This window comes from Mandrillus leucophaeus, unplaced genomic scaffold (assembly GCF_000951045.1).
Source record: "Mandrillus leucophaeus isolate KB7577 unplaced genomic scaffold, Mleu.le_1.0 Scaffold665, whole genome shotgun sequence".
NCBI lineage: Eukaryota > Metazoa > Chordata > Mammalia > Primates > Cercopithecidae > Mandrillus > Mandrillus leucophaeus.
Window position 1 is genome coordinate 530973 of NW_012107197.1, and position 25303 is coordinate 556275.

Sequence of the window (25303 nt, forward strand, 5' to 3'; positions counted from 1 at the left end):
CACTGTTAGAGAGGAGTGTTTATCTCATGGTGGGTGGGGTAAGAGTGTTAGTTTCTTTACCTTCTGCTTAAGACACCTAAGTATTGTTTGATCACTTTTACTAGAAACATGCATTAAGGCCAGGTGTGATGGCTCACATCTGTAATCCCAGCACTTTGGGAGGCTGAGGCAGGTGGATTGCTTGAGTGCAAGAGTTCAAGACCAGGCTGGGCAGCATGGGAAAACCCCATCTCTACAAAAAATTTAAAAAATTAGTTGGGCATGGTGATGCATGCCTGTAGACCCAGCTACTCGGGAGGCTAAGATGGGAGGATCACCTGAGCCCCGGAGGTTTGAGGTCGCAGTGAGCCATGATCACGCCCACTGCACTCCAGCCTGGGTGACACAGCGAGACCCTATCTCAAAAAAAAAAAAAGAGAAAACAAAGAAGAAGAAGAATTATGCATTATTCTTAGAATTAAAATTTACAAAGGAAAAACTTTGTAGTATAAAGTTTCCTTTCAAGTGTAAAATTCATGGGGTACATAGTGGCCCGATGCTAGAGGTCTCCTCAGCCAGTGTCTTTGTTCGTGTAAGCACTCCCTGTGCTGGGCACCGTGCGCAGCTCTTTACCCACACCATCGCACTCACCCCTGCTTGGGACCCCAGGAGGTGGGTGGCATTGTCCCCATTTTCCAAATGAAAACACATGCTTGAAGAGGCTCAAGCCCACAAAGCTACAGTACTAAGTGACAGAGTGACTATTGGGATCCCAGTCTGACTTGAGAGCTCAAACTTTCATCTTTAAAAAAAAAAAAAGTCACTCGAAGCCAAATGTTCAGGTCTTCCCCAGCCTGCGGCATATCGTGCCTGCTTGCTCAGGGTGCCACCCACTTGGCCCTCAGCTCCCTAGAGTCTCCAGCCTCCCTGTAGCCAGAGGTGAACTCAGGACCCAGCAACCGAGGCTGAGAACTGCCTCAGAAATTGTTCTGGGCCCACTCAATTCTGAGATCTCTTAGGCAAAATATGTGCTGTGCTTCCATCTTAAATATGTATGCCAAAACTGTACTTGGCTATTTATCTTTTGGAAGCAAACGATTTCAAGTTCCGTGTAAATACGGCGTTCTGTTTAAAATCTAGTAATGTCATTTTGTGGGAGTTCCCTTTCCTCCTCCTCCCTACTCATTTGAAATTGCTGTTGTCTTTATCTCAGGGCTTTTAACCTTGGGTCCATGAACTCCCGGGAGGTAGTGGATGGGTTTCAGGAAAGCTCTGAACCCCACAGTTTTCTATGTGTGGATGTCCTTCTGTGCCGCCTTCTGAGGGAGAGGGTCTGTGACTTTCACTGGAATGGGAGGCTCATTCCCAAAGCAGGTTAAGGACACTGGCTGTAGACCTCAGCGAGAGCTCGGAGGCCGTTCGTAGGCTTTCTGCTGACCTACAGGTCCAGCTTCTATTCTCTGAACTCCTGTTTCATACTCAGTACGCTGGAACATGTGTGTTTCATTTCTGGGTGAATTTTTGGTGGCTTGCACATTAAAGCACAGTGGGAGAGATCCTATTGTTGACGAAAATGGCCATGTAAAGGAAGCAGAAGGAGTTGATGCTTTCAGGCACCAGAGTGGAGCAGCTTGAAAAAAAATGCTTGGGCATTAAACCTGTTTTTCAATTTTCTGACAGCTAAGTCATACAGAAAGAAAACACTTTATGTTACATAGTTTTTATTTTGTGACAAAAACATACTAAGTCAAATTTAGAGATAAATATTTTTTTCTTAGAACTAATTTCAGGGAGTTGTTTGTTTGCTTGACAAATGCTACTTACTAGGTATACATTGTCTGTTTAGTTAATTTCTACAGCACAGTCATTCCCAGAGGCAGTGGTGCACTTATATCTGTCCAGTGAATGTATGTTTAGGACTTAAGGGTAACTGACAGTTTCCCTAAGATTCCACAAAAATATTTAGTCTACATTAGCAATAGCCTAGTTAGGCAATCTAGATTGTCCCCCTTTTCCAAAAATGCTAATATGCCCAAATCATCAGGCTCATAATTTCTAAAGATAATGTTTGAAAGCCCATAATTCAGATCTCTGGTTTCCTTCCACACATTTCAACTGCATTTGTCCCAAAGAGGTGGAAAACATATTCCTCCATCCCTAACAGATATATTTCAATGACTGGCATTTACAATAGTGAATTTAAATGTTGGAGAAGGCAATTCCACCTCCAAGGGAATTTTGTTGGATTTTACTTTTAAAATATTTTGAATATGTGAAATTAATGCCAGGTAGAAAGAGGTGGCACTGGCCTTTTTGAGACAGGGTGAAACTCTTTTTAAAATTTAGAAAAGCGGTTTGAGTGAATGCATGGTACTACCACTACCTTTATTTATTTATTTTTTTTAAGGTTGTCTAATTTAGTTTTAGTCAGTGATAAATGTTGGATGTTTTCAGGCCAGACTACTTGTCTTATGCTTATCCTACACCCTTTGGATCCCTTGCAACTTGTCTCCAATTTGACGTTTTTCTGTTCCAGTACTTGTCTTCATTCTTGTAACAAATGCTTATTGATCAAATACTGTGTGAAAGATAACCCCAAACTGTAATATCTAGCACTGATTACGTTGCAGGTGGCATCTCCATTGTCACCCACAATGCCACATGCATTCTTCCTGATGTGCTGTCAGCATGCCTCGTCCCTGCACACCAGCCCCACGCCCCATCTGCACTGCTCTCGTCTCCTGTCGTCTGAACTCTTGCCCCAGCCGTCTCATTGGTCTCCTGGTCTACCTGCTTCCAAACAGTCTGCCTCCCCTCATCTTCCACACTGGACTCATGATTCCAGAGATGCCAGTCCGCTACCCTGTTGGCTCCTGTCGCTGGCAGGATAAAGCCCCCCTTTCTAGGATAGTTAGGGTACATGGTCTGTATAACCCGGCCTCAGTTGACCTTTCTCCTCTTCTTCCCTCTCTCCTCCCTTCCCTGGGTATCCTCAGTATTCTCTAATGTTTCTCAGTAGAGGCACGGTTGGCATTTGGGATGGAACAATTTCAGTTCCAGTGTGTGGAACTGGCCAGTGTATTGCAGAAGGTTTAGCATTCCTGGGTCCAGTCTGCTGACTGCCAGTAGCTCCCCGACTTATACTGTGACAAGCAAAAATACCTTCCCGTTTCCAGGGGCTCCTTAGGAACAAGATTGCCATGCCTGGTGCTTTTATGCTTTGTACCTACATTTCTGCCCATGGCCCCCTTCTCCACCTGTTGCCCCTTCTGGCAAAACGACTGTGCATTCTTTGAGATTGGGTTCTAATGTCATCTTTCAAATGCCTACCCTTATTTCCAGGCCGAGATAGCCTCACCTTCCTTTATGCCCCTAGAATCCCATTTATGCCTGTATTGAAGGGGTGTGCTGTGTGCAAAGAGGGATCATGGGTTGATCTTACATGGATCGCTTTGCTGTAGAATGCCGTTTGATGGTGCCCACAGTATCATATATTGCTGTGTGCAGTGCCTTTAGGAAGAGGGTAACAGGGAAGTGCTGGGAGCTGGCCAGTGCCCTGTTAACGTCTGCTGTGTTCCGCCTCGTGACATAGCACGCCAGAGCCCTTGGTACTAGATACAGGGAACGTCACAAAGAAGGGTTCTCTTGGGACTTCATAATTTCTATAGGACAAAGAGACAATGTAAAGTATTAGTGTTGGCCTCGTTGTTAGAAGAACAATGGTATTGATCAATAGACTGTGGATCCCTTGCAACTTGTCTTAGGGTTTGTATTTTACCAAATGGAGCCATTTCTCTCCACACCCACTGCAGTCAATAATGTGCCGCAAAAATGATGTTTCTGTTCCTGACCCGTAAGCTTCGCTTTGAAGAATTATTAACACAGAAGCCCAAGCTGCTATTTTCTTGTAGACAATCGGGTTGTCCTGATTCAAATTTATATACAGCAATTGAATCTCATTAACTTGGATTTACACTGTATAGACCAAGCATGTAAATAATTGAAACCTTCCAGGGCTATATTAAATCTTCAACTGATTTTAAAAGCAGTTTATCTTGATATTTTACTTTGTTTCTTAATATCAGTCTACACAGTTGATTTTTTTCTCCAGTTAATCTTTTCATGGTGTTTATACATTGAGATAAAACAGTTGCTCGATTTTAATAAAAACGACATGCACAATTCGTTTCTGTTGGCAATTGAATTAAAAAATTAGTCTGCATTTACACTAATATGGTCTATGGTATTATTGATTATATAAATTGTATTATATTGGATCTTAATAAAAATTAATTGAACTAATTGTACTACATGTAGTTACAGGAATAGTCGTCATCATTCTCATCATCATCATCATTAACCTGACTTGTAAGCAAATTGTAATTAGCGGACAGCCTCTGGAGCCAGGCAGCTTGGGGTTCAAATCCTTGCCTGGCCATTTCTAGTCATGTGAGTTTTAGTCTCTGTGCCATCATTTGCTCCTCTGTAAAGTGGAGCTAATTGAAGCCTTCATTTTTGGGGTTGCCATGAAAATTGCCTGTTTAATTCAGATAGCATTGCTCACAGCTGTGCCAGTGGGCAGTGGGAGTGGGAGCGGGAGCACAGTGGTTTCCACTAGACACTTGTTGAAGATCATGAAATGTTGTAGGCCGTGTTCACGCACTTAATTACCACAGCAACTGTTGATCCTAAACACTGTGATTATTAAAAAGTGCCGTTGTTTCCATTCAAAAATCCTTTGTAAATAATCTGGGTCCTTCAATCAAACCTAGAGTGAAAATTCTTGTCTTTCCCCCTCCCCACCTTGGGTGACGTTTTTAGTTAAGATTCCATGGCGGCAGTTCTTGTGTCTGCTTTTAAGGTGACTCATTATTGATCATGCTTATTTCACTGCACATCCATCTATGTCCACTTCTTTCAATTACAAAGATGTGTGAGGCTTGCCAAATGGAATTTTGGAGTAGATGTTTTGTTAGTTTTTGCCTTAGAATAAGCTACCATAATACTAGCTACTGTTTATTCAGGTTTGCCTCCCCTGTCACTGGCTATCCCTTCTTGGTCTCCTTTATAGATTGCTGCTGATCTCCCCAAAACATCGACATATCTGGGAGCTCAGCTTTTCGTCAAGCCCCCTCTCTGTCTACTCCTACCCCCTAGATAATCTCATGCATCTCATGGCTTTAAATGGTTCTATTTGCTGGTGGCACCCAAGTTGACATCCTTAGTCTTGGCCTTTCCCTGGACTTCAGCCTCAGATTCATCTGCCCGTTCATGTCGCCATTTGACTTCCATACTTGCTGCTTGAGATTCTTCCTGTTGCCCAGGCCAGAGTTCTTGGAGTTGTCCTTGCCTCTTCTTTCTCCCATACTTCACAATCAATCCATTGGTAAATTCCATGGGTTCTTCCTGAGAAGCATATCCAGAATTTACTCACCTTTCCCCAATGCCACCCAGTTCAGGCTGCCATCTTTCTCCACATTCTCCCAACTGGCGTCTCTGTCTCCACCCTTGCACCCATGTAATCTGTACAGCAGCTAGAGTGCCACTTGTGCGGTGTCACTGTTCTGCTCAGGAGATTCCACAGGCTTCCCGTTGCACCAAGAGACATCCTTATCATGATCTCTAAGCCCCTACATGACCCATCTCTTCCCCATGTTCTCTGTTTCTTTTTTCCAGGCTCCCCCACTAGAATGAGAGCTCTGTGAGGATAGAGCTCTGCTGGTCACTGCTGTATCCTCAGTATACAACGCTGTTGTATCCCTCATATACAATAGCACCTGGCTTTTGCTGAATTCCCAATAACCATTCATGATAGGAATGCACCATGTTACAGTGTCATCTCACAACAGTGAGATTTGCCTTTTGATCCTAGCAGAGTATGTCCCTGCCACTGTGAATATTATTCTGATCACTGCTACCACTTAATATGCCTACTGTGTGCTCAGGACTCTATTTCACCCCTTACTATATGCTTATGATTATTTATTTGATGTTCACACTCACTCCTCAGCCAAAGATGTTATCACTGTTTTATAGATGAGAACACTGAGACTCAGAAGGTTCAGTAACTTGTTCAAGGTCACATTAAGTGGTACAGCTGGGATTTGAAGTGAGATCCATGAAACGCCCAAGTCCTGGTCTTTCTTTATCAACCTCTGCTGCTATCCATGAAAAGGTCACAGAGATTCAAAGAAATACAGGAAGCTCCTAGTGCATGTAGGTGACTAGGGGAAATGTATTGAAATGAGTGAAGTTTTTTTTAAAAGAATAATGGTTTTGATCAAATGTAATTTTGGTAGGCAGTGCTTTCTGAAAATACTTCTGACTTTCCCAGTTCTATTTTCTTCCTTCACACAGCCTTTATCAAATGATTGTTTTGTTGATAAATTTAGTGTGCAGTTGGGACTTATATGTAGATTGTACCTACCCTCAAAGGGAGAGAGGATTTTATAGTTTCCATTCATTCTCATTAAAATCAGAACATTTGCATCTTAACTTTTACATCTTGTTCCAGGAATTTTAAGCAGTCTGATTGTATGGAAGTGGGTCGTATTAATTGCAAATGGGCTAGACATCTGCTCGCTAACATGGAATGATTTTTTTTAGCTCTGTTTTGTTTTTATATATGATCTACCAGAGTGATTAAGTGAGGGCTGTTGGTGATGCTGTTACAAGACTGGGTTTTCAGAGACTTATAATGTAACCATAAAAAGGAATTTAAGTGTGGATCTTTGAAAGTTCTTGAACTGGGAGTGATTAAACGTCTTAGAGTTTATAGATTTTTTTTTTTCCCCGCCGAGACAGAGTTTCACTCTTGTTGCCCAGGCTAGAGTGCAATGGCATGATCTCGGCTCACCACAACCTCCACCTCCCAGGTTCAAGCAATTCACCTGCCTCAGTCTTCCAAGTAGCTGGAATTACAGGCACACAGCATCACGCCTGGCTAATTTTGTATTTTTAGTAGAGACGGGGTTTCTTCGTGTTGAGGCTGGTCTCGAACTCCTGACCTCAGGTGATCCTCCCAAAGTGCTGGGATTACAGGTGTGAGCCACCACGCCCAGCCAAGTTGATAGATTTTTATCCACAGTCTGTCAGGGAGCCATTTCCTATCCTTGGAGCCTCTGTTGGTCTGTTACACAGTGAAGTCAGGTTCAGTGGGTTCCAGACTCTGGGGTAAAGGAGTGGGGAGCAGCATTGCTGTCACGTTTTTACCTGCAGGGAGTGACATGGGAGTGAGTGAAGTGACGTGTGGTATCAAATTGCAAAACTAGGATCCAGGCTACCAGTGCCTGGTTGAATAGCAAGTTATTTTTTTACCTGATACTAATGTAACACTGTTTCCCAAAGTGGGTTTCTTGGAACACTAATTCTTAAGGAAGTTCATGTGGGCAGTAAGTTTAGGAAGCACTCACTGGTTAAAGAAGGCTAAGCACTTTCCTTAGCTGCAGTCCTTTTCAGAGCCTTTAATTCATACACACTGTGGATCTTCAAGAGGAGTATATTGTTTCCTGGACATGCTTGACCACAGACCCCTTTTCATGAAATAGACTTAGGAAAATGTCAAGGAGAGCTTCCCAAATACTTCTTTTTAAATTAGGAACTCCGGAATCTAATTGGTCTCTTGGTCATATAGTTTAATGTAGAGTCTCAGTTCCTCGGGGTGGTTGGCTCAGACCTCTTGCCTTTCTGGACTTTTCAGGCCCTGGCTTTTTAAGATTTGCCAGTTCTAAGACAGTGGTACCACTGGCTCAGCTGTGGGGCAGGAGGGAAGTTGGGGCCACTGCATCTCCATGCCTGTCTGTGTTTGACCAGGAGAGAAAGGCGATAGATGGTTAACAGCAGTGATTAGGGAAAGAAAAGTAAAATATGTAAAGGATGGAGAGTGCTCTGGATGAGTGACATTTTTTTAGATTCCTGACCGTGCACAGCACCTGCTATCTAGGCAGGGCTCAGTCAGCACCTGTTTAATGAATACGTTGCTAGGTACTCTGCGTCTTTGCTAAAAGACTATGTCTAATGTTGATATACCATCATATTCTTGCTTCAAGTTAGTTGCCAAATGTGTATAATCTTTCACACCTTCTAGAATCAAAGGTTAAAACATGAGAACTTTTCTTTTCCTGCAAATAACAGATGTTCTTTCCATACAAAAATATCTACTGCCTTGCCACGAAGCAAATGTTCCTGGCCATTATTATTCTAGGAGTGGGAATGGATTTGAACCCATTGTTCCAAACCCTTATTTGGTCTCTCTTGGAACCAGTGACAGCTGACACATGTAAGGGGTGATGTCTGCTACCGTGGAACCAAGCAAAGCTAGTTGACTCGCAAGAGGGGTGAAGCTGCAGTTTGAACCTGTGACCTTGACCTCATTAACTTCAGGCATCTGAAACACCAGCATTCTGATAATGGTGTCAATACCTATCTTAGTGCCAAAATCCTTCTCCTAATGTTTAGTGGTACTGTTTTCCCATTTAGTCCCCTCCTCCTGCACACTATGGCTTGTTACCCAAAGGAAGGATCACTTGCTCATCCTTAATATGGGGAAATCATTTAGAGCACTTAATTTGTGTTGACTCTTTATTGGTGCACTATTGCAATTAAGTTAGATTAATGAAAGGTAAATTCCAGTCTATACATGAAAAAAAAAATCTCTTGTAAAGATCCTAATTAGTATGTGTGTTTATTTAGCCTCTCATGGTTTAATTGCATCCCATCTTGCTATTTACAAACAGGCATCATTAAAGAATAATGAGTGTGTGAAGAGCATTAATACTAGTGGCAGATGAGGTAACTGGAGGTTGCTGGGGATGGGGAGGGATAGATGGGAAGTCTGCCGATTTGTATTATTTTCGAACGAAGAAGCATGCAAAACCATCCTCCGCACTGGTCCAGGAGGGAGGACAGAGCAGACATTATGCAAGGCAGCAGCTTGTCCTTTGGCTGCAAAGAGTTGGGCGCCTTTTAATTTGTTGCTGCAGTGTGATCTGTGGAGGTGAGCAGACACACTCACACAATTGTCTGTGACCTTAGCCGGTGTTGTTTAGATGGAAGCTTTCTTTTCAGCCCTGCATAGCAGGACATCTGCTCTTCAAATCCGTGAGGATTCCCTAGGGTGCTGAAAAAGCCCTGCAAAGTGTGGGACTTTCCTGTATCACTCAGCTCTGGGCCCTTCAGTAGCCCTTTAAAAAAAAAATCCAAACGTAAATGAATTGAGAAACAGGTTTATGTTATTTCACTGGCACCCCTAATGTCACATTCTGATTTTACGTAATTTGCTGGTGTTCCCTGAAGTTACAAGGTAGTTTTGTCTTTAGGTACATGCTTAATCATTTATATTCTCTTATAACCTGGTTTAAGGGTAGAAAAGCTGAGATTCCAAATGGGATATAATGTAACAAGGAAAATAGAACAATATGGAAGAATCCAATAATAATAGTAATACCTAATACATTCCTATAATTTATTGTGTGCTTCTGTAATTCTTGGCGTAAAATAAAATTTTCTCATTAATCAGGAGTGAAATATAGGGGTAGAGGTGGTAAATCTGAGAAGGAAGTGTCTAGAGCTCTGGTTGAATAATGCTTGTAGGAATAAACAAGACTCTTAAATACCAGCGCCTCAGTTTCCCCTTCTATCATGGTGATCATTGCAAACAGTTTTGTAAATGAATTCTACATGAATGCAAACTGCTGCTATTCAAATCTTGTAAAAGCCTTAGATTTCTCTAGGGATTCCTGGGTGAGTTGAAGTCCAGAGTTTAATTTATTTAAAATTAGGTTATAGGAATTCACAGCTTTCAGTACATCTTATGTTTTTCTTCAAACAAACTACAATTTAATTTTAAGCTACCCTAAATAGAAGTAAAATAAAAAAGTTTTCAGTATTCTAACTACCTCATGTATCTAAGGACACAGAGAGCTGCATTCTCAGACACACAAGAACCCAAACAGTGTTGTATGGTTGCCTCTTTTGTTGTTAACTTGCAGCTGTTCCACTTTCAGCTCACAGAATTGTGGGACATATTTTTCCATTCATATTAATTGGATTTTTAAAGTGACCTTGTCCACATATTGATTTGTATTAAAATTTTCTTCATCAAGGTCAAGTTGGCATATATCCTACAGACAAAATATTAAAAAGCCAAGCGCTGCCTAACGGGGTATCAGCAGAAGAAGCGGAGATTTAACAGGGCCAAATTTGCCACAGAGGGCACTGTGGTACCCTTCTAATGCAAGTGGCAAGTCTGTGTGGGGACCACCTTCACCTGGACTTGAATCTGCCTTATCAAGAGGAGAGTCCTGTTTAAGTCCGGGGCCTACCACTTTTGGGGAAGAGCCCCCTTGAGCCCCTCAGAGTCCAAACTAATGCTGTTCACAGGAGTGGGTTTAGGATGAGCATCAGCTCATCTGAGATTCACCCAGGCCACCTTGAAAAAGAGGGCCTGTTATTATTGTTCGTAAAATTGAACTATCTCTAGCTCAGGCCTCAGCTGTGCCTGGCCTGCTCATTTGACATCTCTTCGCTTACATATTTCTGAAGTATCCTAAACTTGGTGAAAAGGAAGTGCTATTTCCCTTCAGGTTTTTTCCCTTCTTCTTCTCAATAAATAGCAAAGTCATTACCTGGTGCTCAAACCAGAAGCCTGCAGGTTTCCTTACTTAGTTTCCCCTTTTTTCTCACTCCTCATATCCAGTCCAACAGCAAATCATATCAGTTCCTAAATCCATTGGCTTCTCACTTCTCTACTGCCACCGTCCTAGTTGAAGCCGCCATTGTCAGAGGTATTTGAACTAGAGCAACTCCATCTTGAATAGAGGCTGGGTAAAATGAGGCTGAGACCTTCTGGGCTGCATTCCCAGGAGGTTAGGCATTCTTAGTCACAGGATGAGATAGGAGGTCAGTACAAGATAGAGGTCACAAACACCTGGCTGATGAAACAGGTTGTGGTAAAGAAATCAGCCAAAACCCAAGATGGCAGGAAAAGTGACCGTTGATCATCCTCACTACTCATATGCTCATTATAATGCATTAGCATTTGAAAAGCACCTGTCCCACCAGCACCGTGACAGTTTACAAGTGCCCTGGCAATGTCAGGAAGTTAACCTATATAGTCTAAAAAGGAGTGGAACCCTTAGTTCTGGGAAATGCCCACCTCTTTCCTGGAAAACTCATGAATACTCCGCTCCTTGTTTAGCATATAATCAAGAAGTAACTGTAAGTATAATCAGTTGAGCAGCCTGTCTACGGAGTAGCCATTCTTTTATTCCTTTACTTTCCTAATACAATTTGCTGTCACTTTATGGATTTGCCTCAAATTCTTTCTTGAGCAAGATCCAAGAACCCTCTCTTGGGGTCTGGATCCAGACCCCTTTTCAGTAACACCATTATTCCCTCTCCTGGTCTTTCCATTTCTTCTCTTAATGCCTCCACAAAGCAGCAGGAAGGTGTTCCTTTAAAAGCACACACCAGACATGCCACTCCTCTGCTGAATGCCCTACAGTTGCTTTCCATTTCACCCAGACAAAACTCAGCTCCTCATCAGAGCGTCAAAGGCCAGTCACACTCTTGCCCACCTGTCTGACCTCCTTTCTGTTCCTAGGACACCAGGCCTTTGCAGGTGCTGCCCTCTCGGCCTCTGCCGCTCTGCTCTGGCACTGGGCATGGATGACCTTGTCTTACCCAGTAGGTTTCAACCAAACTTGAACCAACCCCCTTGTCCAGCTTTAGTATCTTCATACCCCCATACAGACCAAGTATTTTTTGTTTATTATCTGCCCACAACCCCCTCCCCCATCCAAGGATGTACAAGCCTGAGATCACATGTTGTTTCATTCCCTGCTCGGTCTCCAGTCCTTAGAACAATGCTTGGCACCTGGTGGGTACTTAGTAAGTATTTGAGCAAATGAATGAGCAAGTGAATAATTGAGTGATCTGTTCTACATGTCATTTTTTCACATGTAGATATTACCTGAATAATCTCTCTTTAAGCTATCCCCGTTTTGTTCATTTCTTTCATAACTCTTCGTAATTTCTATTTCTGTATTTATACCCTTCTTCGTTGCCTATCTCCTTCACTAGACTCTTAGCTTTGTGAACGTCTATTTCATTTCTCACTCTGGGTGCCTAATGCCTGGCCTGCACATAATACGTATTTAACAGATATTTGTTGGGTAGATAGGAGGAAGAAGGAACTGGAAGAACAAGCAATTTGCAATCCAAGGCAGCTCTAGGTTCTTCTCCATGTTCTGCAGTCCAAATTCTGGAAGGAGGCAGGTTGGTTTTTTCTTTTTCTTTTCTTTTTTTTTTGACAAGGTCTTGCTCTGTCACCCAAGCTGGAGAGCGAGGGCTTGATCACAGTTCACTGTAGCCTCAACCTCCCGGAGTCAAGAAATTCTCCCACCCTGGCCTCCCAAAGTGCTGGGATTACAGGTATGAACCACCGTGCCTGGTCCTGGAAGGGGCAGTTTTATTGGCCTAACCAGTATGAGGCAGAGCCTTCTCTACCAGGCCACCGTGTAGGGTGCCTACTGGACCAGCTGGTTCCACCCAGCACAGAAAACAGCATCTTCCTTGGATGGCAGGTAGTTTCAGCGAGACAGGAACACAGTGTGAGGCGGGCTTCATTACTGTCATGTTCAGTTTCACGTACAGATAAAGGACGTGTGCTGTCGAGGATTCCTCTTCACATCTGTTAGGAGCACCTTGACATTTTCAGTATGTTCAAGAAAACGGTAGCTTCCCATTTTGTCAGGTAACCTGTATCCCACTTGATTCACATAGAATCTTTTTGGATTGGAGGCCCTATTTTTATACAGGCATTGGCATTAATTCTGTATTCGCTTTCCCTGGAAGGGCTATATTTTATATATTTGAATATATGTTTTATAAATTAAATGAGCTAATTTTGATAGTTTGGGGGGATTTTTCCCAAGACTGCAAGGGAAGCCCAGAGGTAGCATGAAACCAAGATTGGAAAGCACAATTCTCTATTCTATCTTTGTTTCTTTACATTTTATGGGAACTTGTGTTGTTGTTATTGAAGGGGAGACAAGGTGAGATAGGAAGATTATGAAGAATTTTATATTTACAGTATGAGATGGAACACTACTTCATAACCCTTCCCAGGCCTGAAAACCTTTTATGACACGTGGCAAATGGATTAGTCCACTGTGTTGAAATTCCCCTCCAACCAGGATACTTCTGAATTTGGAAGAGAGGAGAATATGGAAGGGCTAAGGAAAATCGGAAGTGCTGCCCAAATTGTTAACATTGATGGCTCTTTAGCAAATGACCCCAGTTCACTCATGAGTGGAATAAACTACCTCATATAAAAACTTGTTAGCCAGGTGGAATGACTCACACCTATAATCCCAGCACTTTGGGTAGTCAAGGCAGGAAGACTGCTTGAGGCCGGGAGGTCAAGGCCAGCCTGGGCAACATAGTGAGACACACCCCCCCCCCCCCCGCCACACCATCTCTATTTAAAAGAAAGAAAAAAGAAAAATTAGTCCAGAAGTTCCAGGCTGCAGTGAGCTATGATCATGCCACTGTTCTCCAGCCTGGGTAACGGAGCAAGACCCTGTCTCTAAAAAATAATAAAAATATAAAAATAAAACACATCTTATTAGGCAGGGTGTTTAATAATTTTTAAAAATAATGATAACAGATCAGCTGCAGTGGCTCACGCCTGTAATCCCAGCACTTTGGAAGGCCGAGGCAGATGGATTGTTTGAGTCCAGGAGTCCAAGACCAGCCTGGACAACATGGCGAAACCTCATCTCTACAAAAAATTAGCTGGGCTGGGCGCAGCAGCTCACACCTGTAATCCCAGCACTTTGGGAGGCCAAGGCAGGCAGATCACGAGGTCAGGAGTTTGAGACCAGCCTGACCAACATGGTGAAACTCCCGTCTCTACTAAAAATACAAAAATTAGCCAGTGTGGTGGTGCTCACCTGTAATCCCAGCTACTCAGGAGGCTGAGGCAGGAGAATCACTTGAACCCAGGAGGCAGAGGTTGCAGTGAGCCGAGATCACGCCACTGCACTCCAGCCTAGGCGACAGAGTGAGACTCCATCTAAAAAAAAAAAAAAAACATTAGCTGTGTCTGGTGGCACATGCCTGTAGTCCCAACTACTTGGGAGGCTGAGGCAGGGGGATCACTTAAGCCTGGGAGGTAGAGGTTGCAGTGAGCTAAGATCACGCCTCTGCACTCTAACCTGGGCAACAGAGTGAGACCCTGTCTCAAAAATATTAATAATGACAACAGTGATAATATTTTGCCATGATGCAAGGAGTGCCCACTGAGTACAGTGTCCCAACAGTAGCTCTCCTGGACGCCCAATAGCATCAGCTGTGCAGACCTTAGAGAGGGCTCCATGTTAGAAGTAAGAAAGTCAAAGTGCATGTGGGCTGCCTTTCCCAGGGCCACTCTGCTGTGTACGTGGCAGAGGTAGTATCTGAACCTGGGTCTCAGGCTCCAAACCCCTGGCGCTCATCCCACACTGCCTATCCCTGTGCTGAGGGGACTAATGGGGTAACCCCGTCATATGGTTTGACTGTGTCCCCACCCAAATCTCATCTTGTAGCTCCCATAATTCCCGTGTGTTGTGGGAGGAACCCGGTAGAAGATGATCGAATCATGGGGGCGGGTCTTTCCCATGCCGTTCTCATGATAGTGAGTGGGTCTCACAAGATCTGATGGTTTTAAAAACAGGAGTTTCTCTGCACAAGCTCTCTCTTTGCCTGCTGCCATCTACATAAGACATGACTTGCTCCTCCTTGCCTTCTGCCATGATTGTGAGGCCTCCCCAGCCATGTGGAACTGTTAAGTCCAATAAACCTCTTTCTTTTGTACATTGCCCAGTGTCGGGTGTGTCTTTATCAGCACTGTGAAAATGGACTAATACACCCTGTGGCCACCACTGACTGACCCAGCCCTTGCCATGGTTCAGACGTGGTGCTGAGCACTTCACATGCATGGTGTCATTCCTTCCAGGGTTGACAGGCAAGAAAACCGAGGCCTAAAGAGGTCAAGTGACTTGCTCAAGGTCACACAGCCAGGAGGGAGCAGCAGAGCCAAGACACAAATGCAGGTGTGTCTTCCTCCCAGCGCCCAGAACTGTAGCTGCTGTGCTCTCCCATCTTGCTGGCAAGTTGGTTTCTGACTTGTTGGCAAACAGACCCTACATTCAGTTTGCCTGCCTCGTTTTTGCTGGGTCCTTGTCAGAGGAAAAATACAATTCACCTCTTAGGGTTGTAACAACTTTGTATCTGGAGTCTAGTCCGTATGTGGCAGGCGCCCCCAGGGCCATTTCTCCTTTCCTGTATCACATTATATTGCGTTGTGTTTTATCATTGGAGGCACAACTGGTTTGGTTTTGCAGAGCAAAATGAGTGACCTTCAGCATGGAAGAACATCGGTTTTAGCTTTGACAGTCCCTCAGTCTGACCTCTTGGTTTCCAAGTCACATCGCTCTGTTTTCTTTTTATGATTCAGTTACTGTTCTGCACAATACAGTCCTGGTGGCCCCCTCTTCCGTGGCATGACAGTTTATCTTCTCTGCCCCAGCTCTGCCAGAGTTTCAGCCTTTCCGAGTTGGTCTGTCTCTGTTTTCTTTTGACTGTATCCAATTTTACAGTTTTCCTAGAAAGAAGCAACAGCCAGTTTCCCTCATCCCCCTTGCTGCTGCAGCTCTCGAGCCTGCTGTTAAGAGAACAATTCCGCCCAGCACGACTCTGTCAGGGCTACACATACCTAGCAGCTGTGCAGGATTCAGAGTGCTAGCTTTTTAAAAAAAGCTAAAATTAGAGGAGCAAATAGTTGATTAGCGTCTTAGAGATGGGGTCAGCTTTGTGCGTATGAAGTCATTTGTGAGGGAAGCCAGGAGTCTCGATTGGCAAGGCTTTGAGCCCCTTAACAGAGCCCTGGAGGAGGATTGCTGGGTGGCTGGAGGAGTCCATGACTCAAGGCTCTTTGGTCACCGTTGCTTGTGATTTATAGACATGGATGTGGGGTCATGGGCCAGGCATGAGGTAGGGAAACAGCAAGAGGCAGCTTCTGGCCCTTCACAGAAAACCAGTGACCTTGGACTCAAATCTTTCAAAACTTCAGCCTCCTATTAAGAATGGGAATGAGACACCTGCCTGGGCTGAATCCCGGGGTTGTTAGGCAGACAGAGGAGGAAGTTGCCTGCCCTGTGTGCATGCACCTGCCCTTGTTCCAGAGCCAAGGGGTAAATCTGCATGATACAGAGGAAGGACCCCCAGGAAAAGTGTAGGGGCACTGATCAGTTTTTACAGACCACATCTAAAAACACCCCTTAGAGGAGATCCCCATTTGGAACCCCATTTGGGAACTGCTCATCTATACAGCCAACTCTACCCTTTCAAAATGTGCAGCGCACTGGGCAGGTGCTGAACCAGGCATTTTCTGGTTGTGCCAGACAGCTCAGTGAGGCAGTGCCCTCCTCCCTTCGTTCCTCAAGCACACTGTGAGCTCCAGGTGGCAGAGCACTTCAGGTGCCCTCCAGTGACTCCAGGCCTATGTCGGCTTTGTCACCTTCTTTAAGGTAGGAGCCATATTTGATACTTCTTAACCTCCCTAGGCCTCAGTTTACTTCTTTAGAAATGGGAGAGCTAGAGAGAATGATTGTTTACATCCTTTCCAGCCCTGCAGTTCTGTGACTCTGTGAAGCAGTGTCCTTGCCCAGTGTTGCACACAGTACAGACATTTCTTCAGCAGGACACTGCTCACGGCACTCACTCACCTTAGCCTCTTCTTTGTTTGGAATTAGTACAAAGAAGGAAACTGTATGAAGGAAAACGCTTCCTAAATCTCCTTTAGGAGTGCCCGCCTGCCCCTCCTTTCCACCCTTCCTCCTTCTCTCCCCTCCTTCCCTCCCCCATTCTCTCTCCCCATCTCTCCTGTCTCTCCTCATCTCTCCTGTCTCTCCTCGTCTCGCCCCATCTCTTCCTCTGTCTCTCTCACCTCTCTCTCCCCCTCTCTCCTTGTATCCCCCTCCTCCTCTGTGTCTCTCTCTTCTCTCTCCCTCCCTCCTTCTCTCTTACCCTTTTTTTCTCTCCCTCCCTCTCTCTCCCTCTCCCTCTTTCTTTCTGCTATACTTGGAAAAACATCATTTAAATGACAACAGACCCCTTAAGGGCACTTACATATCAGACTTTTATTTTGTATACAGAAAATAACATTCATGGATGGTTTTACAGAAATAGTTGGCTTCTTTTTAATTTTAATAACACACTCCCCTCCCCAAAGCAGGGCTTAGACATGCCACCATTTGTCTAACAGACAAACCCCTGAACTACCCCCCTTCACCCCCCACACACGTGCTTTCTGCCAGGTTGGGGATGCCACCTGGGCCCGGGTTCCTCGTGCAGGGAAGCTTTTGGTCAGCTCACCTCCCCTGATACTAGACACAGATACCGCTCAGTTTCAAAGCTCCCCGACACGAGTTCTAGGGGACGAACGTTTTAAGTGACCTCTCACCTTCTCAGCTCACATGGTTAGGCAGTAGAGATATCATTTCCACCACCAGATTTGTTCGGTTTTCGTTAGACATCAGTTGGCAGAGCCGAACTAAATACTTTTTCTACTTTCCTCCCACTTTTCCTTTCCTGTCTTGTGACTTGCCTTGCCACAGTGGACTAGAAATTCTCTTCATGGAATACAGCTTGGCAGGCGATCGCTGGAAAAGCAGATAGAGAAGACCACCAGTTTCAGCCCCCGCTGCCCAGAGTGCAGCTGACCTGATGGGGGGCTAGGCAGGGGCAGCTTTTCTAAATACACTTCGGGGAGGCGATGGCCAGATGGGAGGCGGGCTGGGCTTCCTCTTCAAGTGCACCTTGATGCCTGCACAGGAAACATAGTGCCTCCCTGACTCTCTACCATGAGTAGTGAGCAAGCTCTTTGGAAATGTGCTGCTTGGTATAGAAAAGTGTTACCTTGGCAACAGCAAGCTCGCTTCATTACCAGATGGCATTAGCTTTTATTAGTGGTATCCTATAGCAGTTGCCAAGAGCCGACCTGTAGCCCCGTCGGTGGGCGTTTTGCTGCTGACTGTGACCAGCGTTGGCTAGTTTGTGGAAAGATGCCCGTCGGCCTGTATGTGCCGCATCGCCTTATCAGTCTATCAAAAAGTTCAAGGTCACTACAACCTGGTGCATCCAGATACGTTAGAAACTGGCACACGCCAGATACATGAGAATTGGAATCCTCGTAGAGCGATGTGTGGGCTGGGAGGACTGCTGGAGAGCGCACACCAGGCTCCATCTCGATGGCAGAGCCAGGAGGGCTCCTGTTATGTTACCCTTCCTGCCGCACCACACTGCGAAGAGAAAGGATGCTACCAGCCATTGAGCTTTGCTGTGCACCAAGGGCCCAAGTTTTACATGGTCTCGCCTCCTTCAGTTTCCTCAAAAGGTCCCACCACATTTCACAGCTGAGTAAACAGGCACCAGAGGTTGTCTGAGTTGCCCTGGGTCACACTGCCTGCAAGTGGAGAATGAGGGCCTGAAGCCCAGTGCTGGAGAGGAGGAGCAATTGACCTGCACACCAAATGGCCACCGCCAGGAGGTCTGGCTGCCCGACCCTCAGGCTTGCAGGCACTTTCTGCTCAGTGGTCACTCAGCAGACCCCACAGTCTTATTCATCCTTCAAGTCCAGCACAGCTGTCACCCCCTCTCAGCTTGCTGTAGCCCCAGGAGTGACAGCAGGAAGGGAAATTAACATAAGGGCCAGGTCAGTCAGTTCACTGACTTGGCTACAGCAGCAGTTCTGGTTCCAGCTTTGATGTTAACTGGCTTCAAACTATTTCACCTCCATTGAGTCCAAATAGGGGTTTGGGCCAAGTAACAGTAGCTGCCACTGAGCACTCCCTGTGCTGTCCTCTTCACCTGTGCATTGTCTCACTGACTCCTCACAGTCATCTGAGATGGGAGTGCCATTATCTCCATTTAGATGTTCAGAGTAGGTAGGTAGCTAGGCCAAGCTTTCCAACAGCAGAGCCGAGACCTGATTCCAAAGCCTCAAAATGTTAGGCTCCAAAATTGGGTATATTATGACCATGTTAAAAATCCAGGCCAGGCGCTGTGGCTCATGCCTATAATCCCAGCACTTTGGGAGGCCGAGGTGGGAGGATCATTTGAGGTCAGGAGTTCAAAACCAACCTGGCCAACATAGTGAAACTCCATCTCTACTAAAACTATGAAAATTAGCTGGGCATGGTGGCACACACCTGTAATCCCAGCAACTAGAGAGGCTGAGGCAGGAGAAATCACTTGAACCTGGAAGGCAGAGGTTGCACTAGACAAGATGGTGCCGCTGCACTCCAACCTGGGAGACAGCAAGACTGTCTCAAAAAAAAAAATCCATCAAGCCGTAATTCTATGCCTGTTCAACTTAGATGAGCACCAGGATCTTTTCTGGCTCTATAAAAAATAAGAATTGGCCGGGTGCAATGGCTCATGCCTGTAATTTCAGCACTTTGGGAGGCCGAGGCAGGTGGATCACCTGAGATCAGGAGTTCAAGACCAGCCTGGTCAACATGGCAAAACCCTAAAAAAATACAAAAGTTAGCCAGGCATGGTGGCATGTGCCTGTAGTTCTAGCTACTTGGGAGGCTGAGGCAGGAGAATCACTTGAACCCAGGAGGTGGAGGTTGCAATGAGCCAAGATCACGCCACTGCACTCCAGCCTGGGTGACAGAGCGAGACTCCATCTCAAAAAAAATAAATAAATAAATGAGAATTGACAAACTTCATAGAGCTTTATGGATTCAGAAGATCCTAAAAGTAAGCCAGTGCAAGACTTTTCATACTGACTATCCATAAACTACTACAGCCCCAGAAGTCATCTTGCAAAAAAATAAAAAATAAAAAAATAAAAATAAAACCTGCGCCTCATCTTATTATCAATTTGCAGGCAACACAGAGGAAGGAGGAGCATGTTAAAGTATACCACTGGGATGCCATCAGCAAAATCCAGACTGTGGAAAACTCCGTAGGAGATAACCCAGTTTCTTCAACAGATAAAATGGGGGCATGGGGTTGGGAGGGCATCTCTTTAGTTTGGGAAAGACTTATGAGATGTGTCAGGCAGCCACATTGTGTGGGCCATATTTGGATTCTGATACAAGCAGACTTGTAATAAACTGGCATTTATGAGGCTGTTGGAAATCTGAACACTGAACTGGCTGCTTGATAATATTGGAGTGTTACTATAGATGTGGGTGTCATGGTTCTGCTTTTGTGCTTTTGGAGCCCTTCGAGAAATATGTACTGAAATATTTACAGATGAAGTGGTACCATGCTGTTATTTGTTTCAGAAGAGTAACTTAGGGAGGGAAAAGGAGGTAGAGGTGGAGGTGACAAGATTGGCCAAGAGTTGGTCATTGTTGAAGTTGGGATGGGTTCATGGGGTTCTTTGTACTATTTCATTTACTCGTGTATATGTTTTTAAATCTTCCATAATAAGTTTTGAAAAATCAATTAAGTTGGTACTTTGGGCAGGGAAGGGGTTTGTTGGATTTTACTTCGTTTTGTTTTGATTTAGTAGTGCCCGTCGCTGACAAGAGCAGAATGAAATAGGTGTGTTCATAGCTTTCTGGTTGGCATAACCCTTGTGGTTAGCAGTTTGGCAGATTATATCAAAAGCCTTAAAATATTTGTATTGTTTGCCATAGTAATTATGACTGCACATCTAGGGAAATAATTCCAAATGTGGTGAAAACTTTGTGAACAAAAGTATACACTGCAGCCATATTTATATTAGAGGAAACTTGGAAATAACCTGAATGTCCACCAATAAGAGAATGGTTAAAGAAATTATAGGATATCCTCTCAATAGAATGTCGTGCAGCAATGCAACACTGATTTTGAAGACTATATAGCAGTATGGAACAATACTTGTCATAGTTTTAAGGGAAAATTTGATTTGAAAATATACATGGCTGGGCGTGGTGGCTCGCACCAGTAATCCCAACACTTTGGGAGGCTAAGGAGGGCAGATCATGAGGTCAGGAGTTCAAAACCAGCCTGGCCAACATGGTGAAACCCCATGTCTACTAAAAGTACAAAAATTAGCTGGGTGTGGTGGCACACGCCTGTAATCCCAGTTATTCAGGAGGCTGAGGCAGGAGAATCGCTTGAACCCGGGAGGCAGAAGTTGCAGTGAGCTGAGATGGCGCCACTGCACTCCAACCTGGGCAACAGAGTGAGACTCTGTTTCAGAAAAAAAAATATATGTATACATATATAGTTTCATTATAACAATGTTAGAAATTCAAAAACCATAAGCCTTTGATAATAAAAAGATTGAAAGGAAGTACCCCAAAATGTTAATAGTGATTATCTTTCTATCGTAAGACCGGAAACAACTATCAAGAAGACAGGAAGAACCTTTGTTCTCTACATTTAGATTTTTCCATAATAAACGTTTATATTTTTAACTTTTTAAAGTATTAGTTAACTTTAAAATATCAAAATTAACTTTTAATACAAAAAAAGTTGCATATAAAATTTCTAGTGTTATTAGTGTGTATTTCTAAAATCCATCTTAAGAAACTTAAATTACAAAGGCAATTTATCATTTAATTAATGTCAGCCAGGTTTTGGTGTTTCGGGAAACAATTGCTTAGTCACCTAGGCTTATTAGCAAAGAAAGTTAAAACGTGCAGTTGCGAACAGTGGCCCTTCCAGAGGAGACCTGTGGAGAATGTGTTGGGCCTACATTCACTTTAGCCTAGTGAGAAGGTACTGATTTCAGTGCCTGTAACTACAAAACTCGGCCGGGCACGGTGGCTCACGCCTATAATCCTAGCACTTTGGGAGGCCAAGGCAGACGGATCACTTGAGGTCAAGAGTTTGAGACCAGCCTGGCCAACATGGTGAAACCCCATCTCTACTAAAAATACAAAAAAATTAGCCAGACGTGGTTGTGTTCGCCTATAATCCCAGCTACTCGGAAGGCTGAAGCAGGAGAATCGCTTGAACCCGGGAGATGGACGTTGCAGTGAGCCGAGATCATACCACTGCACTCCAGCCTGGATGAAAGAGCAAGACTTCGTCTCAAAACACACACACACACACACACACACACACACACACACACACACACAAACTATAACTCAGTTGCTCTCCCTCCCTCCCTTTCTTCCAATAGGCTCCATGTTAACTAAAGACAGAGTTACTCACTCTACCTCCGTGTTTTATTGGCATCCTTAGATAGGGATTTTCAGTTCCACAAAAAAATGACCCATTGATTGGACATAGGATGATAAAAAAATAAAGAGACCCACTGAACATTACATGGTGTGACAATATTTAAAAGTGTTATGCAGAAATGGGATGTCTTTATTAGCGTTCCCTTAAATGTAAATACCTGTTTTTTCTTACCACGTTTGCATTCAGTACTATTTAAAGTATACAGAAATAGAGCTATCAACCTAACACTTGAAATTATTGAAGGAATCAAATGTTGGAGGTGTTCACTGATACCCAGGGCTAATCAAGGAAAGCAGAAGGTTGTTATTGGGGACGATCAGTTGGAAACTGCAAGGAATGGGGACACGAGGAAGGGGTGATTGGAGGTGGCATCCCCAGAAACTGATGGCAGGTTGGAGTTGAAGGATCAGGATTGCTGTCTGGGGCTAAGGCTCTTACCTTGTGCAGCTCAGCAGGGCTTTCCTTCAGCAAATTCTGTGACATCAAAGCCTCATCAGAGCAACTCAGACTATGGGCGGGTGGGTCCCGGGCTGGGGTCTGCGTCCAGGGTCTCATATACGACATGAAAAGCTTTAGCAACGTTTTAGAAGAGTTATGTGAGCCCCTTGTCTTCATCCGTATATTGTTTATTGTTGCTATAATAGAATACCCGAAGCTGGGTAATTTATAAGAAAAGAGATTAAGCTCACAGTTCTGCCGGTTGGAAGTATAAGAAGCATGAAGCCCGTATCTGCTTCACCGGCTGGTGAGGGCTTTTGTGTTGCACTGCATCACAAACATCACAACATGGTGGAAGGTCTAAGGGGAGGCGACACATGTGAAGGACAAAACCCAAGGGGTGTCCTGGCTTTATAACAGCCCACTCTCTAGGGAGCTGTTCTAGTCTCGCCAGAGCAGGGACACAGTACCTCGAGAAGGGACCCAGCCATTTCTGAGGGATCCACCTCCTTGACCCGAACACCCCTGACTAGGCCCCTCCACCCAACACCACACTGGGGATAAAATTTCAACGTGAGTTTTGGTGGGGGGAAACAGCCATATCCACACCATAGTGTCCCTAAAGAAAGGAAGGTGCTGTTTCTATTCTTGGTGCTGAGCCTATTCCAGCAAGCACAGCAGGTTCCTTTTACCCTGGCATACATGAAACTGCACTTTTTTTAGGATTTTTTTTTTTTTTAATGTATAATATGTGCTTAGGTTCTGAGAGTAAAAGCACTTAAATGTATTTCCAGGATCATGTTTCCTTTTTGGAGATAAAATTCAGCTACTTTCCTTTTACCTCCTGACTTTATTTGGTATTGCTTTTCCACTTTTACCAGTTACTTTAAATAAATAGTTCAACCAAGAGGCATTTGGTACCTGCCTTTGCTCTGTATATTGTACTCTGTACATATTGCATAGGTCTGCATAGGGCCACGACATAGTACGAAACAACACACTCACTAAATCCTATAATTGCCAGAATTGTAGGATCCTCACCTTTGAAAAAGAAAATCTTAAAATGGGAAGGGGAAGGATTTTACTTTTTCCAGCAGATAGTAAACATGTAAAACTTGTCCTGAGTTTGTAAGCCAAAAATATAAATAAATTTAGGGAAGTTAGACAAGTTGAGGCCCAAAACATTTTTCAGTGATTACAGAAAGAACTTGCTGTTACTGAGAGTTCGTTTTCCAGTGCTGGAGGATCCACAGGGCCAGCACCATGAATCCAGTCTCACTGGATCGGCCAGGTGGTCATTTCTTCTCACACTCCTGCCCAACGTTGTGTGATTTGCGTGCTCAAGTGTCAACTTACATGTGTTTGGCAGGTGACCTTGGGAAAGGTGTTGAAAGTGATCGTCGTCATGCGGAGCCTGTTCATTGATCGAACAATAGTAAAGGGATATAACGAGAATGTCTACACCGAAGATGGCAAGGTAAGCATTCTGGAGTCTTGTGTGTTCCTTGATGTTCTGTATCCCAGAACAAATGTAGTCGAGTCTCAGATGAATGGCATTAAAAACGAGCAATCATAGCGGAAATGATCAACAAACGTAGATTTGTCCGGGTGAGGGTGAACACTTCATGAAAAAACATTTCGTTCTCTCTGCTTGCATTTTTCACCAAGCTTCTGCTTTTTCCTCTAAGCCTGATGCCCTTAGTTGAATTTCTAATTTATCACCTTAGACCCCCGTTGCCTCATTAAATGTGTCTTCTGAGGAAACGGATTTTTTTTCCCCAAGTCAAACAGCTCCTCAATAGCCCAGGGGTCAGCATTTTGCTTTTCCTAGAACCACGAGGAAAATTCCTGTTCATTTGACACAACCTGATGACACTCTTTTTCCACAAAACTAACAAGTCACCCTTAGGAAGTTGCTGTGCACAGCAGCATATATTGAATACTGCTGTTGAAAAAGACGTGTTATTTCCACGGGTGACTTCTTTCATGGAAAGTTCACCCAGGTGAACCCCTAATTCCTTTTGACTGCACAGTCTCCATATGGCTCCACAGAGAGCATCGGAGGATGCTGATGGGAGCTGACAGCCTTCATTTGTGTTTGCACCGGAGTGTAATGAGCACCCCGCCTGAGATGCCCCACACTCTGCCAGGCCACTCTCAGCGCGGAGCCTGGTCTCCCCACCCCATCAGGAGCCTTTCCTTCCCTCATGACTCATTAAAACGTAAAAGTTTGTTAGCATGAATACTGGTACTCACCACCCAACAGCCACATTATAATGAGAATAGAATGTTCTTCAAAAAAAGGTGGTAACTGTGGCTTAGCACATAGCAGGGTGTTCCATAAGAAGCATGGCCCGTGATATAATGAGATGTGTGTTTTGAACAAGTAACCCAGCATTTCCACATTCCACACAAGTGTTGTCTACATGGGATGCTACTCCTGCTCCAAGGACTGTGCCCAGTTCTCGTAAATTTCCTCGTTGATACCATATCATTCATTGAAGGGAGATTTACTTTTTCTTTTTGGAAAAACCAAATGTCTTTGGAGCACGCGTGTAAAGTGAGTAATCAGTCAGGTATGGTCTGTGCGTCTGATTTGTAAACTCTGACAGCTGCTCCAGAAGGTTCCACACTGTCGGTCAGCAGC

The 25303-nt window shown here is 44.3% G+C and overlaps 1 protein-coding gene across 3 annotated transcripts in view; it reads left to right on the plus strand.

The window, feature by feature from the left end:
- MED27 (mediator complex subunit 27) overlaps nucleotides 1–25303 on the plus strand; it is a 221732-nt gene that overhangs the window by 163888 nt on the left and 32541 nt on the right. For 2 of the 3 annotated variants that reach the window (XM_012001586.1, XM_012001585.1), the window contains exon 5: nucleotides 24026–24133. The exons of the other annotated variant lie outside the window; for it this stretch is intronic. In XM_012001586.1, coding sequence (XP_011856976.1) covers nucleotides 24026–24133 — 108 coding nt within the window. The remainder of the gene's footprint in view (nucleotides 1–24025; nucleotides 24134–25303) is intronic. 3 annotated transcript variants of the gene reach the window in all.